The following is a 20,183-nucleotide window of genomic DNA, read 5'->3' as shown; positions in this document are numbered from 1 at the left end:
GGAATGTTTTCAGAAATTTCACAAGGGGCGTAAGGGAATGCCTAGACTTTGCAGAGCAGCAGAGTAACTGAAATGCCTCAATAACTCTCATGAATAAACAAAGAGACCAACATTCTATCTAAAACAACTTCATAGATAAAACCCTTTGAGAACAAGTGGGAAAATGACCTTGATTGAGTTACTATGGCTATGGACATTTGCAGACAAAATATTTAGTCACACATTTAAGAGAACTTCTTATTCAGTGGTAGTTGTGGAGGTAATTTAGATTTACCTCATAAGAAAGCCTCAAAGTTGCTATCACTTTTTAAAATGTCCTCACAAAGCTTACATTTCTGTGGATACTACAAATTTCACAATCACTGGATTCCATCATACATGAACACAGAGCATTGATCCATCTAGTTCAATACCCAGTCTATGCTGATTGGTAGAAATTCTCCATGTTCTCTGAAAGGAAGATGTCTTTCTCTACCACCTGTACTCAAAGATCCTTCAACTGAACATGTCATGAACTGATCACAGAGATATGGTTCCTCCTTTCAAAGTACACAGAAGCATTTTGGAACAACAACCTCTCAATAATTCAGGTAAACTAAAAACATAGCTCAACATGATTATCAGAGCTATAAACACCCACCCTGATTATATTTTTAATGTTTTGTCTTTAAACCAACGTTAACATTTTATGTACTTTTTAGCCTAAATAATATAAGTACCAGAAAACCTTATTTTGGTCTAAATGTAGATGATAACCATATGTATGCCAGTTGTTAATTGCCACTGTATACTAAAACAACTCTTGCATAAAAATGAAAGTAATGCTGGAGGATGGGCCAAATTACAAGACATTGCTAACCTTATCTGAACTACTTCAGTGCTCATGAACTTAAAACCTTGCTGATATATGTTGCAAAAACAGGACAAAGAGAGGACAAAGAAGAGTTAAGCATGGGTAGAAAACATGATAAAAATAAAGGAGAAATATCAAAATGTTTTTCATTCCAAATTGCTAGGTGGTAAATTAAGATACCTGTAATTTTTGTGAGGATAAGTAATTGGTAAAAAAAATATGAGTTTTAAACTTTTGGGGACAGGATCAGGAAGCGCGCCTCCCATGCCTGGATGGTGTACAATTAACATCTACACCAGTGGTCAGGAACTTGGGAGCTCAGGTCACAAAAGTAGCCCAGATGGCTTTTTTCCATCTTTGCCAGGCACGGCTACTAGCATCCTATTTGTCCTTGGAACACCTAGCCACTGTGATCCATGCAACGGTCCCTTCCAGACTAGACTACTGTAACTCGCTCTGCGGAGGCCTACCCTTGACTTTGATCCGGAAGTTACAGCTGGTGCAAAATGCGGCGGCTAGGGTCTTCACTAGGACATCTTGGAGGGCCCATATTTAGCCAGCACTTAGTCACCTGCATTGGCTACCAGTATGTTTCCGGGTCAAGTTTAAGGTGTTGGTATTAACCTTTAAGGCCATATGCGGCCTGGGTCCTGCTTATCTGCGGGACCGCTTGGTTGCTTATGTCCCCCGCAGGGCCCTTCGCTCTGCGAGTATGAATCTACTGGTTGTCCCAGGCCCCCAAGATGTTCGCCTGGCCTCGACCCGGGCCAGGGCCTTTTCCGTCCTGGCCTCAACCTGGTGGAATGAGCTCCTGGAGGAGCTAAGGGCTCTGCCGGAATTACCAGCTTTCCGTAGGGCCTGCAAGACGGAGCTCTTCCACCAGGCATATGGTTGAGGCCAAGGCAGAGCCCGGCATACGGCCAGGCATATGGTTGAGGCCATCTTGGATCTCTTAGATCCATTGGCCAACATTATGAGCTCTGACTGAACAGGTGTGGGTTATAGGATTAGAACACCATCACTGTTATTACTGCCTATCATATAATGGGAACTTATGGGGTTTTATTGTGATTTTAATGTTTTATTGTGAACCGTCGTGAGACCTCCTGGCAAACGGCAATATACAAGTTTAAATAATAAATAAATATTTTGTGGACTTGCAAAACTGCTATACACCAAGTATTTAAAAGGTCTGATCTTGCTTCTATCCAGAACTAGCTTAACTTCATAGAAGCTAGCATGTCTTGTTAATCTTTTGGAACTCTTCCAAGAGAGAGAGAAAAATTAAACTGTAGAGAGAGAAAAATTAATGCTTAACAGAGAGAAAAATTAAACTGTAGTGGATTACTGTCACTGCATCAGGTTAATTTCTTATAGTTGCAAGATTCCCCTATACACTAGCAGGGGACTAAGGGAGGGGAGGGTTACAGTCTCCAGACTGGAAAACTCCTGGAGATTTGGAGGTGGAGGCTGGGAAGGACAGGAACTTCATTGGGGGAACAATACCATTGAGTCCACCCTCCCAAGCATCCATTTCCTTCAGGGGATCTGATATCAGCCATATGAAAATAACCTGTAATTCCAGGGGAACCCCAGGTTCCACCTGGCGACTGGCATCCCTATAATTTCTACAATATGTCGTCAAGACCCAGAGCCAGTAATACACTCAATATAAAACATCTGCAGTTTTGGTTCACTGTGGCACAAAGGATTCAACTGAGTATAAAAATCACATCTACCTTAAAGATTAATTGTTATGATTATTTTTATTCACAATAAAGCAATTTTACCTGTTATTAAATACTTTGGCTATTCAGTGTGCACTGAAGTCCAGTGACAAGATGTCTACGAATTCACTACAAATAATATGTAAGGGGCCTTTTGTGAGGAAACATGCAAGGTTCCTGCAATTCACAAAGCTTTCCAGCTTGCTTCTGTGAAAATAATAAGCTTTTTGCTTGTACAAATGTACATATAAGCCAGCTGATGAGATAATAATTTGTTATGTTCAAGTAAGGCTACCAAAATATGACAGCATTAGAGGAACATTAAATCCATCTAACATAGACATTTAGAAACAAAGATCAAAATAACTACTATGAAAGATGTATAGACTCAGTTCATCATCAATATGGTATTACTGCCCTAATCACTAATCAGTTTATACACTCTGCTATGTACACTAGTACCACTATGTAGTAGAAAGAATACATTTCATTTACTTTCATATTGCTTAACTTAAAAATTCTTTCCCAAAAGCTGTACTAGAACTTGAATTGAAAATATTCAAGCCATGATTTATTTTTCAAAATGAAACGCTGTTAAGTGATTTAGACAATTTACAGCTGAAGATTTCTCAATATATGCTATAAACTATATGCTGCTCTAATTATAAAACATGACAGAAGCCTTGCTGCATAGAATCCCATTATTCAAACCCATTATTCAAATAAGACTAGGGCAGAAACTATGAGTTTTAGTAATAAACAAAAGCAGAATCCATGGTTACCATAGTTACACATACTCTTTGTTGTGTTTCAATGCCACATGATCTGATTCAAAGAAATACACATCAGGCTCTTCCTCATCATCCTCTACAGCATGAAGATTGGCACTCTCTTTGGCAGATGGTAAGGATCCAGTAACAAGTCTAGTCTCTGAAGGTGGTTTACTTAGTCTTTCATCTACACAGTCCCCAGAGTCACAAACTCTCTCTTTCTCACTCTGAATATTTTCTGTGTTTATAGTAGATCCATTGAAATTAGTAATACTTGGTTCTACATTTTTCCCAGGGCCACTATGATTGATTTCTTCAAGCTGTCCATTTTCTCTACATGGAGAATTATTTTTAGTAGGACTACCTTTGGCTGAGCCTACCCTCCATGGTGATGTTCTCAGAGTATATCTGTGTTCTTGAGGATCTGATGCTGATGTAATTTGGGTTGACTCACAGTCCAACACAGAATCTGCTGGTTCAGGTTCACCTGAGACTGCTGTACTATCAAGACAGTTGTCCAATTTGTTGGTATTTTCAGCAGACTGTTCCTTTGAGGCACTACTATCCCCCACCACATCTACTTCCTCCTCAGAATCCCTTAATAAAGATGACTGGATTTCAGAAAAGGACCCTGTACCCGTACCTGACTCATGTGCCTGATTAGCAGGTTCCTCAGGCAAAGAGTTGTTTAATTGTTTGTGGTCCTCTAATTGTAACTGTTCTTGTGAGTTTGTGCAAGGCACACTGTGGTCTACAAAACTGTCCTCCTTACTTCTGTTAGGAAAAAATGAAGGATGGGCCAATGAGTTGCCATTTTCTGCTACAGAGTTTTCCTTGGATGAACAGGAACCAGCATTGTGCTGTACAGTATTCCCATCAGGCTGACAGTCACACTTGATGGCATCCGAGTCTCTCCCATCAACCCCATTGACAGTCTGACAGCCTACGAGTTCTTCAGATACTGAACTGTTACACCTTTCTGTACAAATGTTTACTTTTTTAATTTCCCTTTTATCACTATTGTCCAATATAAGATATCGACAAGCTCGTTTAGTCCCTGGAGAGACTGCAACATTGTCCGATATTGAGCTTTTGCGCTCCAATCGTTCCTTTCCTGCTTTAGAGGGCAGTACTTCTTCTGAACTATTTTGTGCCTCTGAGCGTAGACAGCGCTTAACTCGCTTTAAAACTGGTGAGACAGGTTCCACTTGCTTCTTCTCGCAGTTCTCCACAATCTGACGGTCAACACTATCCTTTTCCGAAGTAGACAGTCCTCTCTTTCTAGGGCTTACCCATAACTCCCTAGAACTTTGCTGCTTTATATCATTTGTTCGTCCACTGTTACTTCCCTTCTGTGTCTGCAGAGATTCTGGTTTCTTCTTTGGAGATCTAGATCGTACTTGTGGAAGAGAAGAGACTTCGTCTGGGTGTGCGATGCTACGATTTCTTAAAGTTCTGCCACAAAAATTTTCATCCAAACCATTTAACCCCACTGTTGATCTTGTGACACGAGTAGATCGAGAAGCAGCCATACTATGGCAAATCCCTAAAGTATGTTCCTCATGATCCACTCATTCGGAAACCTTCAAAGAAATAAACAAGACAATGAGAAAAAGCATAATCTATAGCAGAAATCAGGCTATCATTTATATTGTACTATTTAATGGGGATTACTATTATTGTGGCTATCTTATTCTAATATCAGGATAATAATCAATATTTTAATGTACTCTGACAATGCTAAATGCATCACTATAAACACTGTTTACCAAAAAATGAACTACTCTTAAATGAAAATTTTTGTACAATGAAATTAAAACACAGCTAAGCAGAGACATAACATTTTTATAACTGTACATAAGCTTTAATGAAGTAAAACAAGGCCACCTGGACTTCCAATGCATTAAATGATGCTACAAAGTTCCTATGAAACTTCTAAAACAATTTATAATTCAAAATTTAAATCCTTACATCTATCTAACAGCTATACCTAAATCAGGGTTTTGCCAAAGGCAGACATGTTGGTAAGTTCTCCATGGACTTTAAGGCAAGATTCATGTAACTTTTTCCCAGCACTATTAGCATACAACATACAGATTGTCATCTCCTACAGTGAAAGTAATAAAAGTTGACATAATGTTGGGCGGAACCCTAGCAGGAGTGGAAGGCACTTCTGCTCATGTAATTAAGATTTTTACCACCATGTGTTCTTAAGTAATTGTTTTGGAATATTTTATTGGTATTTTAATGGAATTTTGTTATGGGGTTTTATCATTTGTTACCCACCATGAGCCAGTTACCATGAGTGGTGGGATATAAATTTAAATATAAAATAAATAAATAAATAACTGGGGGGAGCATTTCCATTGATCCCCCAGTCTAACTACAGTGCTGGATACAGACTGTCATGTGGGGGCAAAGGTGTAGGAGCATTGAGAGAAGGCGAAACCATCAAGCAACCAAAACTTCACTTCCAACAACTCAGGTGAGTACCCATCAATACTTTAAAGGGTCTAGAATCACCAATGGAAAGTGCCCAACTATTTGATAAAATGAGAGCAACAAAAATATACAAATAAATTGTGTCAAAGATCATATAGCCATAGCTCGTTCATATTTAGCATCAGTTTTTTTAAACCCTGCTATAGCATCCCTCTTGCCTGTCTGAATGCTGAAAGTATCCTGAAGGATATTTCCACCTCCCTTTTTCCACTTGGAATCTCTTAACCAAGTACTCAGGGATCTCCTAAAGCTGCAAGACATTTGCCTTTTGTAAAAGATGTTTACAGGCAACATACATCCTTCTCCAGTATGGGAGCCTCAATTAGAAAGAACCTCATCAGATATTGTACCCATTTCCATATAATTACAGGAAGGACTAGCGCAAAATAAAAAAAGGTTCAGTTTCTAGCCCTTTTTGGAAAGGTTCCAACTGCATATTTCTCCTTATAACCCCAAATATAACAAAGGGCCTGGTGACGAAACAAAAAAATAAAGCTAGGGCCTAGTATATTGTTGCAACAGGGTGTTATAACCAACACTTCAAGAATATAGCTATTACTAGTCTTATTTTAAATTCTGGAAAAAAGCCTTCTGGCAGAGAGAGAGAGAGAGAGAGAGAGAGAGAGAGAGAGAGAGAGAGAGAGAGAGAGAGAGAGAGAGAGAGAGAGAGAGAGCAATTATAAGGGCTACATAAATAATCATCACTGTACAGAAGCAGCAATGGTCCCAATCATGACACATTGCACCCACTATAATAAATCTTGCAATGAAAATCTTCTATGCTAGTTGGTTCTCTTTTGTATGTACCTTCAACCAGAGGGGAACCATCCTAGTGAATTTTGGGTGGATCATGGATGATCAAATCAAAATCAGCATTAAAGCTGTTAGTCAAAACACTGAAAACAATAAAGTACTTTAAATTTACCCAAACATCTTCATTCAAGGTCCACTCATCCATATTTTAAATAGCGCTAGTTCAGACGTGTACTGACTACCTCCCTGCAGACATTATCATCAATCTCATAAGAACTAACACATGCACGAACAGAAGTTTGGACTTATTGAAAGTGTTCCTTCTACTGGGAAGCAATAAGAATTTCCTAACTGGTAATTCTTCATCCCAGTTTGGGAGGCAGAACTCATCTCCTGTGACTGAGACTTCTGACAGTAATTTCGAAGAAGCTAGAAGATTTAAAGGAAGAACTATGCATATGCAGCTCTAGATAGACAGATGTCAAAGGTTATAGCTTAGAAATGAATGCAAGGAGACATTATCATAAATTCAGTATGTATGATTCCAATCTCAAGAAAAAAAGTTTTCCTCTCCTGAGGACATTACAAAGCACTCTCAGCATCTGAGGATGAGGAACACATATAGTAATGTTCCATTCTCACTGTAAGGCATCCTGACTAATGGGATGTTACAACTTAGTGTCCCCATCCAAGGTAGGATCAGATCACTACACAATCACAGGATTAGGACTCCTCAACCAAAGACTGTAATGGATGAGGCAATATCAACTTAATGTCAAATAACAATGTTAATGCCGCAGCCTTGCAGTTGTATGAATTTAATAGGCAACAAACAACTGATTCCCAGAAAGGGGAGGTTCCTATGCTATGTGATCATCTGAAGTGCCTAACCTGTCTTTCTTTGTTTTTTTTTATTTTAGAAAGAACAACAGAGCTCCCGTTTTTTTATTTTAGATAGAACAACATAGCAGAAGGCAGAATCCAATTTAGATTGAAAGATTAGTCAATTCTTAAGATGGTTTTGTCTTTGTGTTTTTCATATTGATCTGGATTCAACAGAGTTGATCAATTCAGTGATTAAAACTTAAGTGATATCTCTCTGATAAGCTCTGATTCCCTCAGCTGCCAGATCCTAAAGTTAACCTCTGATAGTGATGAAACTTAGCACACATAAACAGCATTGCTTCACAATATGTATCCCCAGATGACCTGATGAGATTTGGAAGCTCAGTGAAGGAGCTCCGGAAATGATTCTACCAGATGGATGCTGCACTAGATGGTGATATAACTGTGCATTCTAGAGCTGTCCATCTATTCAAATATTTCAAGAGAACTCATTGTAGATCCCTATATTTGGAGAGCCTGCCATCCCTAACTGAGAATGGCCTTTGCTCATCTAAGATTTCAGTCTTTACCAGCGGTTGGTTCTGCCATCTACCCCCTTATCTGAATGCACGTATATGTGATAAGAGGAGTGATTGAGGACCTTGTGCATTATGTAATGGATTCCTCCCTTTATGGTGAACCAAGAGGCAAGTATATTGAAAGAATACTTCCTACTACCTCAGGTCTTTCCAAAATTGAAAGTCTGATTTTTCTATTATCAGACAATGATACCTATGTCACAGCAGAGTTGCATTGTTTGCCCTCACTATAAAAAAGATAAGATCCGAACAGCATGATTAGGTTGGAGATTTAGCGATTATGATTTGCTATACAGTATTTATGTTATATCACATAGGAATGTATTCGATAATGTTTACACCTCTTTCCTCATGATTCCATGTGTTTTATCTTCAAATCTTGATTGTGTGCATTTTACATTTGATTGGAATGGCCTCTGGCCGATCAATAAGCTGAAAACTGTATACATCTACCTGTAAGCATTCTAGACATAGTAACTAGGATAAAAAAAATATCTGGAGCCTGTTATTCAGTGCAGATGACTACAATCCACTATGAGCATTCTAGACCTCTGACAGATGGTCTGGAAATCAGGCACTTTAAGTGGCTATTTCACCTAAATTGATGGCTGACCCAGACAACCTGCACACCAATATTTGTGCTGGTATGCAATACAAAAATTATAATACATGATATTCAGATCAGGAGCAGGGAGCAGATAAAGACTGCTGGATCTGGTTCCCTCTGCCTGTTCATACATGTCTCTATCATCTGCTCTCACAAACACGATTTGACATCTATGTAAAAGCAGACCAATGGTAACCAAATAATACCCAATTCCAGTCCATTTACACTGTGATCTTGTTCTTTCCACAGAGAAAATGACTGAGAAAAAGTGAAATAGGGACTTAAATTCTGTGTTTGTAAGCAACTGTTCCTTCACAAAAGAACAGTGAGTATGTAAAATGTTGACAAGACATAGCTGACTTATGGTGACCCCAGCAGGGGGCTTTCAAAGCATGTTAGAAACAGAAGTGGATTGAAATTGCCTTCATCTGCTAAGCAATCTCCCTTCCAAATATCAATTTTGCCTAGATTCCAAGTTCTGACAATCCAGTCCAATTTAGGAATAAGATATAAGCATATTAAAGCATCAATAAAATTTAATTATTCTAAGTAAAATTTCCTTTAGCATCAGAACCAGGAGATATTGGATATTTAAATACCACTAGCATGTAAAGCACAGGACTTGCTCCATGGGAAAAACAACAATTTTGCTCAAAGCAAATACTTTGCATGAGACCCTTACATGGAGGAAAATCAAACTGCCAGGTGTCCTGAGTAACCTAGTGTCTCTGTATTAACAGCCCTCTTGATCAAATCTAGTCTAGTTCTACAATAATGACCAAAGACGGAAAGCAGACAGTGTGATAAAATAATGCTGAGAAACTATCCAACAGCCTCCAGCACCCAAGAATATTATCAGCTCTGAACAGCCAGGACTATCTTCCAGAACAGCAGCATGTTAATCATATGGAGAAAATGAAGCATTACAGCTTTAAAATAAAGATAAAGATGTAGATTTTATACTAGATTAAACATTTAATTATTATATTATTTCTCGATCCTCAGATGCACAGAGAAAGCCCTATATTACCATTCAAGCACAAACCTAAACTGATGGAAAAACTTCTTTTTTTAAAAAAAATGACTGTTTTAAAGTTACATGTGGATACAAGTGTTAGGATTCCATGTTATTTATTTATGGGAAATAGACAATATTTATACTTTATTCTAATTTTCAGTTTGCTCAACCTTCTGTTTTTTTGTTTTTGTTCCCTTTTTGTCTTCCTGCAGCATCAGTTCACACCAGGAGATACTGACCTTCAAATAGGTGGGGAATCCACAACATGAATAGGATTGAGGGCAATAAAGAACCATCTTAAATTGAACCCAGAAACAGATAGACAGCCAAGGAAGGTCTTGGCAATTCTGCAGCTCAGGGTAATATTCAAGGACTGGGCTCTAAAATCACTGGGGGCACACCCAAACAAACCACTACACAGCTGAAGATGCTGCATGTACTGAGGCCCAACCAGGGGCAGACTGGAAGACAAAAACAGCCCTGGTAAGTAACTCCAGCGGCACCCCTGCAAGACAGAGGGGAAATTAAGTAGTACACAAGCTATCATAGATCATTTGCTGTTGAGGCAGCCTGAGAAAGTGATGAAGTAGTGGGAAGCATATGCTGCATGGTGTTTGACTCCCTGAGCTGCCCTTACCCAAGACTACTCCTGCAGACAGCCAACACAAAAATCCCAAGCTGGAAACAACAGTGGCTAGCTTCAGACAACAGATGTGGTTTTACACTCTAAACCATAATTATAATGGTTTTAGATAGGCAGTTCTTCTTTCCCTTTAGTTCTCTAAATAGACAAGGGTACAAAGACTTATTTTCTTTATGGGCAGCTCAACACATTACACATTACAGTAATCTAGACTCAAGGCTACCATAGAATGAATCAGTGTGGCTGGACTGTCTAAATTTAGGAAGTGATAAATGCAGTTTTTTTAAAACGTGGTTTTCACAGCCAAATACAGTCTGTCAAAGCAAGATCCAACAGATTCAAATTAGCCATTGTAGTTCACTCTAGTATGTCAGCCTTTCCAACTGTCATTACCTATACTGTACCAGGATTCACCTTGAAATCCCTCAGCTTCTTGACCATAGATACCAGCAAACAGCCCACAGCAGAAGTAAGAGCTTCTGGAGGCCTGTTTAAAGCAGAGCTCAACAAACCCAGGTGCCAGGTTGCAGCTGCTAGATTTCTTGTATGCACCAAAATCCTTCTTGCAGCCCTGCTTCCCACATTCAGAAGGTAGAGAAACAGCGTCAACAAGAGGGCAGAGCATGCAGGGGGAATACGGATATGTGTGTGCACATGCAGAGAGCAAGATAAAGAGAGGGATTGGGGCTCCCTTTTTAGAATCCTTGTTCCCAGCATGACAAGAGAGTCTCCGGAGAGGGCGGTATATAAATATAATAAATAAATAAACAGCCTAGATCCCCTATGATGATTAAAGTCGAAGTCAGCATGGCATGCTTCTCAGGACACCGATTAAGAACCATTAGGACTAGGTCATAAAGGACCCTCTCCTCTTCTCTTTGCTTTTTAATATCCACTCGGATTAACAGATGCAAAGAACTGGAAAGCTTGACTGCTGATCTGTGCTATTTTGGTCCGTATTTATAAAAAGAACTGCATGGCTTTGTTTACATTTTTAAATATAATTTTACAGAAAAAAATAATTTAATTTTCCAGAAAAATTTCTACCTTTTTATACTGATGCTATGAAAAACCGCCCACTGCCAGCTAGAAGTCTATTGGCTCCATGGCAAACTGAAGTTAAATACATGGTATAATTAACCGGCCAAAGAGAAAAATGCAGCCTCTTTCTCCTTTCATTGCTAAGCACAAGCAATAGAAATAAATGGAACATGACATCAGATCTTGTTGTCATTCCAGTGCCTACCACTAAAAGGCTAGATTTAGTACATATTTATGTTAAAATATACCTGCCCATCCTTCTAAAATATTCTAAAGATAAAAACAAAAATCATTAAGACTTTAAGCAACAAATTCACTTCTGGGCTGGGTTCAATTAACTGCAAATGGAACAAATTCACAAAACACGTCTCCCTACAACCTCTGTGCTTTCTGAAAAGCTGCTCTTAAGGGTCAGAGGATCCTCAGAAACAGAATGAGGTGAGATGTCAGGAGGAGGGACCCAAGATTTTTTACAAATGAAGCAAGAGTTCACATAAGAGACTGGAAGCAAGGAATATTTCTGTGATCCCTCTGATGCACTCCTGCCCATGCTATATCCGTTGTTCCCAAGCAGTTACAAGCGCTCAAGGGAGAGCACATGAGGTTGCAGGGGAGAGAGAGATCCATTTAATGAACTAGAACCGTTTGTAGTTCTACAAGCCGGAAACATTAATTAAAACAAGAAACATCAGAGTCAGAAGAAAGTTAACCACATCCACTCATTTAGTGGCACAGGCTGGGCAATTTAACAATGAGCACAATCATCGTTCTTTAGGATAGGTAGTCCAAAGATTTGGGTATCATCCCACAAAATGTTCTCCTGGGGGCTGGCATTGATAGCATTCCCCAAGGATATGTATTATGCAGCAAAGTTATCTTAGTGAGTTTGGAACATATGAACTTATACTTACCACACCTTTGGTCTATAAAAGCCTATCCTGACTTCAGTATCTCAGGCAAAAGGTCATTCACATCAGAGGCCACGAACTGAAACTGGAGCTTTCTGCATACAAAGCAGATGCTGCTCTACTGAGACACAATTCCTTCCAAGTGCACATAAAAGGAAGCACTCCTGCAGGATGATCTTTCAACTCTGTTTAGGGCTTTAACATATAAACAGCACCTTGAGTGGGTTCAGAAGGTAAAAGTCAGTGTCTTGTTTCTTTCCTCTTTAACTAGGACTGGCTGCAAGATTTCATGGGTGAAGCATATCACACCCAAGGAAGATAACCCCAATGTCTGACAGTTCTGGAAACCAAGACAGTAATCAGTTTCCTCCACAGCTTTACACTTGTTCTGAACTTTGAACATAGCTAGATAAGGACAAAATGCTCCCCTTCCCCAATTTTCCACTCAAATTAACAAGTGGGGGAGATTGGGGTGCCAGGTTTGAAATGATTTATGAAAGGAAACACTGAAACCACATCCTTTGCTTTGTTCCTGGACCATCACTGGAGGACAGCTGAACTCCAGAGTTTATAACACAGTCCATACGATATGTGAACTAGGGAATATTTCCAGATAGCTTATTATTATGCTTCATTTCTAGTTACTGTTTTTGCTTGAGTTCTTGTTTTTTTTTAAATTCGTACTGCAGTTATTGCTACCCCACCACTCCATCATCTCTCTTTATAGATAAACTTCTTTTTAACAGGAGTAAGGTGTTGCTATGTTTTCTTTTTGAGCTTTCTGCACACATCCAGGAGACCAGCATAGCTACAACAGGAAGTAAGGAAAGTGTTAAGCTTTTGTTCCAAGCACATTAATGCTCCCTCAACCTAATTGGTGCTTAATAAGACTGCTATCCAAGGTCCTGAACGAGCAAACAGGTGGCAGCTTGCTGCTCCTGATGACAGCAAGCCCCCTTTTAATTTCTTTATTCTTTGGTGGTTCCAGATTCCTTTACCCCTACTTTTCCAAAATAATGGCACACTCATACATCACCCCACCAAACTCAGCCAATACAATTAAGCAAGAAAAGTGTCACAGGCCTTCAAGCCAAAACTTTTCCTAGGCATACCTGTACATAAGACCTCGTGCTTTTGAAAACACGAACAGCTGAATGTTTAGATAAGATAAGGGATCCTACAAGGAAGCAAAGCTATTGACAGTCTTTTCTGAACAAAAACAATTGTACACACTTCTGAGGCACTCTTGGTTCTCTGGATCAGAATTTAATGTCAATACAAGAACATCTAGATATATTTACTAATGTTATTGTTTATAGACTGTAACTCGCTCTACGCAGGCCTGCCCTTAGCCTTGACCCGGAAACTACAGCTGGTCCAAAACGCAGTGGCCAGGATCCTCACAGCAACACCGTGGAAGTCCCACATCCGGCCCATTCTCCACCAACTGCAGTGGTTGCCAGTTGAATTCCGGATCAGACTAAAGGTCCTGGTAATTACCTTCAAGGCCATTCGCGGTCAGGGCCCAGTGTACCTGAGGGACCGCCTCCCTGCCTATGCCCCCAAAAGAGCTCTGCGCTCCACCGCCACAAACCAGCTAATGGTCCCTGGCCCTAAAGAAGTCCGCCTGGTCTCGACCAGGGCCAGAGCATTCTCTGTCCTAGCCCCCACCTGATGGAACGAGCTTCCGGAGGAGATCAGGGCCCTGACGGAGCTTAAACAGTTCCGCAGGGCCTGCAAAAAGGAGCTCCTCCGCCAGGCATTTGGTTGAGACCAGGCACAACCAATAGCGAATGAAGGGCCCCCGCTGCCCCCCTGCTCCCCCCCTCTACCCCCTTCCTCCCAGAACTCCCCCAGAGTGCTCTGGACCTGTTGTGGTATTGCACTGTTCCATCGTTATATTATTTTATTATATTGTTATACTGTTACATTATTCTGCTACATGGTTACAACCACTGTTATTAATTACTGCATGTTTTAACAAAGACTGTTTCATGTATCGTTGACTAGTTTTAATGTAAACCGCCCTGAGCCTTCGGGGAGGGCGGTATATAAATCTAAATAAATAAATAAATAATAACTAAATAATTAAATATATTCTGGGGTGCTAATGTCCTGATGCATCATGAGGGTTACATAAGGATTAATGCATCATGAAGATCAAAACTAATGAAAGAAAATGATTCATTTTTGCTTATTAGCGAATGGTACACAAAAACATTTAAAAAATTCTAAATATTTCCCTGCCATTGGAAAAGCAAATAGAATATAAACTTTTTTCTTAGATCTAGTACATGCCAATGTTGCTCCACTAATCTTATCAGTCACCACTGCTAATGTCTATGATGTATGTAAGATATCTTATTAATGAGATTTACGTTTCATTTAACAAGGAAACTGTAAAGAGTAGCAGAGTAAGAAACACCCCATTTATTTACTATGCATGAGATAATGAAACCATGAAAGTTTCCATCTTCTTCTGCTTGCAAACAGAGTAAGTGGATGGAAAAGTCTTTGAAGAGATATAATACTTATGAAATGTAGATTTTAATGTATTGATTAAAATTTCTTTAAAATCTTTTAAGTCTGCTTTATAACAACATAGGCACATATTTCCATATGTGGCAGTTACAAAAATACATATATTTTGGGATGTGATACATGATCTGATTAAAAATTTTGACATTAAATTCAACTCTTGATAAAAAAATAGCTTTGTTAAATTTAGTTACAGATGAAAACAAAAATTCCACATTAATCAGTTTTTCTTATTTGCCACGAGTTCCGAGAATGAAGAAAAGCTGGGCTACACCTAGCAATGTGCTAGCAGAACAAAAGGGAGGAAATGCCAGGTGATAAGTGATTGGTGTATTATAATACAAAGTTCTTACACATTTCATTGTGCAGGCACTGTCAGGGGAAACCAGAGAATTCACCTAGTACTAGGCCTGCCCACAACAATTCCATTTAGTGATTTCTCTGATATCTCCCCCCCCCCGAAGCCTGCATGGCAAAATGTGTAGGGGCTTTGTATGATAATACTCCAATCACCTAGCATTTTTTCCTCTTTTGTTCTGCAGCCATGAGTTCCATCATATTTTAGCACTGGAAACCCACGAGAATTACAACTGATGTAAGTATTTGTGGAATACAGCTTAGTCAGAAAAAATAAACCATCACATTAAATTAGCTAAATTGAATGCTGATTCTTTCTAGGCTGTATAGAATTTATTTATAAATATTGTCTGTCTACAGTTGAAAACTCATAATCCTTCATCCAGGACAGTGAGGAAAGGGCTCGTGGTAAGTGTAGTTCATGAACACCTAGAGAGTCACAGATTGGCCACCACTGATCTAAAACTAGTAACTTAAGGAAATTTTAATAAGTAATGCAATTTTAATTAGTAATGCATATAAAGTTTACAAAGCTACAAAAACATCCAGATAAAATTGTAAAACAAATGATATAATAACAGTAAATATTTCATTTAAATGTTTTGTATTCATTTTTTTTGTTTTTCCCTGCCTGCTACGTGCTGTTAATGTGTGATTATATGTGTCTGTTGTGTGATTGCAAAAACATTTCAACACTAAAAAATAAGATTTACTTTAAAAGAAAATCTGAAGTTAGTGGAAACAGTGTCCACACTTATAATCACAATTAATAGGTAAAAGATTCATTGGAAAACTGTTTTTAAGTCACCATGCCATGTATTATAATTACAGGTTTCCTACTAGGTTTAGAAGGCAAGCAAGCCATCACAAGCAAAATGCCATCCTTTATATCACTTCCATGTCGTCCCCCCGCCCCGGGAAAAGGTACACATAGGGAAAATTGAAACATATACAATACTTATTGTCTTACTGAGGCTAATTTTACTGTTTTAACATTAAAGGCATCATTTACAACTTACGTGACATATACATTTACAATATTTTACATGCTTTAAAGTTATAAGTGCCTAGGTTTTCTACAAACTTACAAATATACCAAGTACCTGAGAGAAAACTGCAAGCTAATGCACCATATGTTACTTTAGTACCCAGTTGGAAGATGGCCACTGGAGGTATGGTGGGGGATTAAAACTTTGTTTTTTGTGTTTCAAGCTTTGGTTCCATTCCTAGTTTACATACATAATTTCAATGGCCTAATTACTATACAACTGTCTGTTTTTTTTAATTCTATGCTGTAAAACTATCAATACAGTCGCAAACTGTTATCACTAGGGACCAATCCTGTTGCATTCAGGAATACAACAAAGGAAAGAAAGAATCTATCCAATGGATTAATTAAAGATCAAAAGTTTAAGAGTCTTTGTTATCTCTTTTTTAGATTTCTAGCTCTGCTTTTATAGACTTCTAGTGCACTGTCCAGGGAGCTTCAGGGAGCCTGTGAACCAAGTGTAAAAAAATGATTTGTCCCTGTGATTTTCATACTGTTAATTTGAAAACTATCTTCATGTAAAAATTTTAAAAACCCTTAATGGCAAATGATGCTATTAAGGCACAATTTCACTCCAAACAAGTATAGGATGGTATGGGATACTATTATACATGGTGAGATAATGTACAATCATCTTCATCTTTATATTATGACTTCGTTTCCTGCTGACAGAAATGAAAGAAAACGTAATCTGCCATTAGGATTATAGACATGTGTCTTTGTTTATATCAGGTCACAATGAATTTTAAGGCAAAAACCTAGACAGCTTGGTCTAGTGGTTAGGAACGCCAACTTCTAATCTGGCAAGCTGGGTTTGATTCCCCATTCCTCCACATGCAGCCTGCAGGGTGACCTTGCTACAGCACTGATAAAGCTGTTCTGACCGAGCAGCAGTACCAGGGCTCTCTCAGCCTCACCCACCTCACAGGGTAACTGTTGTGAAGAAAGGAAAGGCCATTGTAAGCTACTTTGAGATGCCTTCGGGTAGAGAAAAGTAGCATATAAGAACCAACTCTTCTTTTCAAATTATTATTGTAATTTTTTTATTCCAGTCTATTTGTTATATTATTTAATATCTATATCTATGGATACATTGAGTTAGGTGGACAAAGAAAGAGCAAATACTTACATTGTAATATAAAGTAATCAAAGTTAATTTGTGCCAGTTAGCTGATCAGGCAGATATACATCGTCATCATATCACATTAAAACCTGATTGTCCTTCTGACAACTTGCTGAACCCGATTGGCCCTCACTGGGGAACATCCTCCCAATAGGATGGTGGCAGTTCCTGACTGAGGGCCCATCCCTACTCTGCAGGAGTGAGGGTGCAAGGGAGGAGGGCAAAGGGGCTCTTGCAGAGTGCAGTGGCCCAGCTGAGCAGTTGGGTGATGCAGTGATGGAAGCTTGGGCTAGCTGGAAGGAAGATGTTGATGGCTGGGCATTCCCCCCCACACACTGACCTTTCCATCTCCCAAGAAGAGGTGGCAGGCGGCTAGAGGCAGGCTGGATCTCTAGCTGGGCTCTTTCCGCAGCACCCCCCCCCCAGTCAGGATCATAGGCTGTACTGACATGGACTGGCAGTACAGCAGTGAAACAGAGCTGCGCATAGGGCGGGGGTCTGTGGACTGAAAACAGGGGAAGACACAGCAGGGAGAGTTCAATGTTTGGAGGGGGGAGATAGCGTGATTAAATATCACAAAACAGCAGGCGGGAAGTGTCCTGCCATTTTGGCCACTGTGTGGAAATGGCCAGTGAGTTACAGCAATCTCCCTTATTGCCAAGTGGCACTTTTAGAAGGATTTGTTCATATGAACAAACTTTTGCAGAGAAGCATAGTGGGGAAAAGTAGTCCTTCCAATATGAGGGTTCAAAGCCATTTGGGGTTTTGTAGGTGATACCCAGGAAAGGCAGCATGGTATAGTCCAATCTTGTCAGAAACCCGAAGCTAAGCAGGGTCAGCCATGGACCCATTATGCACGGGGGGAATAACGCACATTCGGGGTGGAATGGCGGCAACTAAAATCACTGATAACGCACGGTGCCGGCTGCAACCGGCCGCAGCTTCGGTGCATGCCGCCGAAAAAGCAGCGTTAGCGAAACGCAGAAGAAAGCACAGCTTCCGGGTGACCGGGGCTCAACCAGAAGCGGCGCCCGGATCGCCGCGTGCATAATCGGTTACTCTGGGTTTTGCCGCCATCGCGCCCCATCCCGTGCATAACCGGTGTGCGTCGCGTCTTCCCCCTCTGCATTTTCCATGTGACCCGAAATCGCTGGTTCAGCGGCTGTGCATAATGGGCCATGGTCAGTACTTAAGACTGAAGAAAGATTGCAGAGGAAGGCAATGGCAAACCACTTCTGTTTCTCACAATGAAAGTTCATTGCCATAACTTGGCTGTGACTTGACAAAACTTTACTTACTACACACACATACACATGATACCCAGAACCTGGAAATTAACTTGAAGTAACAACAGAGTGGTAATTACAGCCAGGTTACCTGAGTAAAGAAAAGGGGCCATTTTTCAAAATAATTAAGGCTTCTAATATGCCTATTTTTGAAGTTGTATTAATCTGCTTCTTCAGTTATAGCACTGGATTCAGTTGTCTCTAGGCTCTTAACTACAGATTACAGTCTACTGCCAGTTAAGATATATCTGCCCTGAGCCTTCAGGGAAGGGTGGAATATAAATAAATGCTAGGCTGGGTCAGACAAATGGCCAGACCCCTAAAATGCAATTGTGTGTGTTAAAAAGCTGTTATCCTATGCACACTTGCCTGAAGATAAACCCCACTAAGCTAAATATATTTCTGAGTAAATATACAGATAGTCAGATTGAAACTAATGCTTCTTGGCAGAAATCAGTTGCAAAATTGACTTATTACAAAAAAAACCCCTCTCCATTATTACCTGCTAAAAACAGAGACAAAAAGGGGTTTTAAAGAGAAACTGAAATCTCTCATTGTCCATCATCTTTACTGTCTGAGAAAGTATAACTACAAAAGGGAAGCCCAAAACTGCTTTTAAGACACAAAAAACCTTAATGTGAACATAAAATTAAAAATCACTGCAAGACTTAAGCTGTGATACCCGTAAAGCCAGAATTCAGCAAATACCTTTACCTTAACAAAAACTCACCAGGATTAAAAACATTCTCCACATTGGCAAGCTTGTAAGTGCGTTTGTGGAACTCTGTATATGGTTAAAAACTTTTTATCTACTATGAGGGGAACAAAATACATGATTTAAGTGAATTCAGATGTATGGAGCCACATGGTACCTAATTAATACCTTATAAGACAGGCATACAACTGTCAGTAGTTTCCAGTCATGTAGTTAATCTCAGTACTGGAATGTATCCACAATTGCTCAAAAATTTGAGGAAACAGTAGTAACTGAGTTTAATTAAATGGTTCAATAGCATAGTACTGCTTTATGAAGTTCTTAAATTGCTTTCCCTAGCCTGTCTCTGCACCACAGCTCCAATTACCACAGGTTGCAGACAATATATACCCATCAGTATCACAGTGATCTCTTGTTGTGAATATCCAGAGAGCAAATAGTTGATCCCTGTCAGGCACAAAAAGCAGATCCAGATGGTTAACTAGACTGAATCAGCATGACAGTTCCTATGTTAGTATAAAATGTGCAAGACCAACACTAAACTTAATTTGCTCCTCAGTATACAAAAAATATGAAGTTGTAAGAGCTCAGGGGGAATCTGGCTAGAGTGAAACAAACAATATTTATTTATTTTACTTCATGTCAGTCTACTGGCCACCTATCAGTTACTTGGTTCAATTCAAGGCATTGATTATCAATTACAAAGCCCCTCAGTTTTGGACCATCATATCTGAAGACCCACTTCTCCTGTTATATTCTGCTGAAACAGCTCCACACATTAGAGTAAAGCCTTCTGAAAGGTACACCATGCAAATGGGTAAGTCTGACAACTGTCTGTACATGTGCGTTCTTTGTTGTTGCTGCCATTTT

At 39.5% G+C, this 20,183-nt stretch overlaps 1 protein-coding gene across 6 annotated transcripts in view; it reads right to left on the bottom strand.

Moving 5' to 3' along the window:
* The window catches only part of ZZZ3 (zinc finger ZZ-type containing 3), a 65,902-nt gene that overhangs the window by 31,714 nt on the left and 14,005 nt on the right, over window positions 1–20,183 (bottom strand). For all 6 annotated transcript variants that reach the window (XM_077333282.1, XM_077333286.1, XM_077333287.1 and 3 more), the window contains one exon: window positions 3,378–4,933. In XM_077333282.1, coding sequence (XP_077189397.1) covers window positions 3,378–4,882 — 1,505 coding nt within the window. In that variant the 5' untranslated portion in view covers window positions 4,883–4,933. The remainder of the gene's footprint in view (window positions 1–3,377; window positions 4,934–20,183) is intronic.

This window comes from Paroedura picta, chromosome 4 (genome assembly GCF_049243985.1).
Source record: "Paroedura picta isolate Pp20150507F chromosome 4, Ppicta_v3.0, whole genome shotgun sequence".
NCBI lineage: Eukaryota > Metazoa > Chordata > Lepidosauria > Squamata > Gekkonidae > Paroedura > Paroedura picta.
This window is presented reverse-complemented; position numbering and strand designations above follow the sequence as displayed.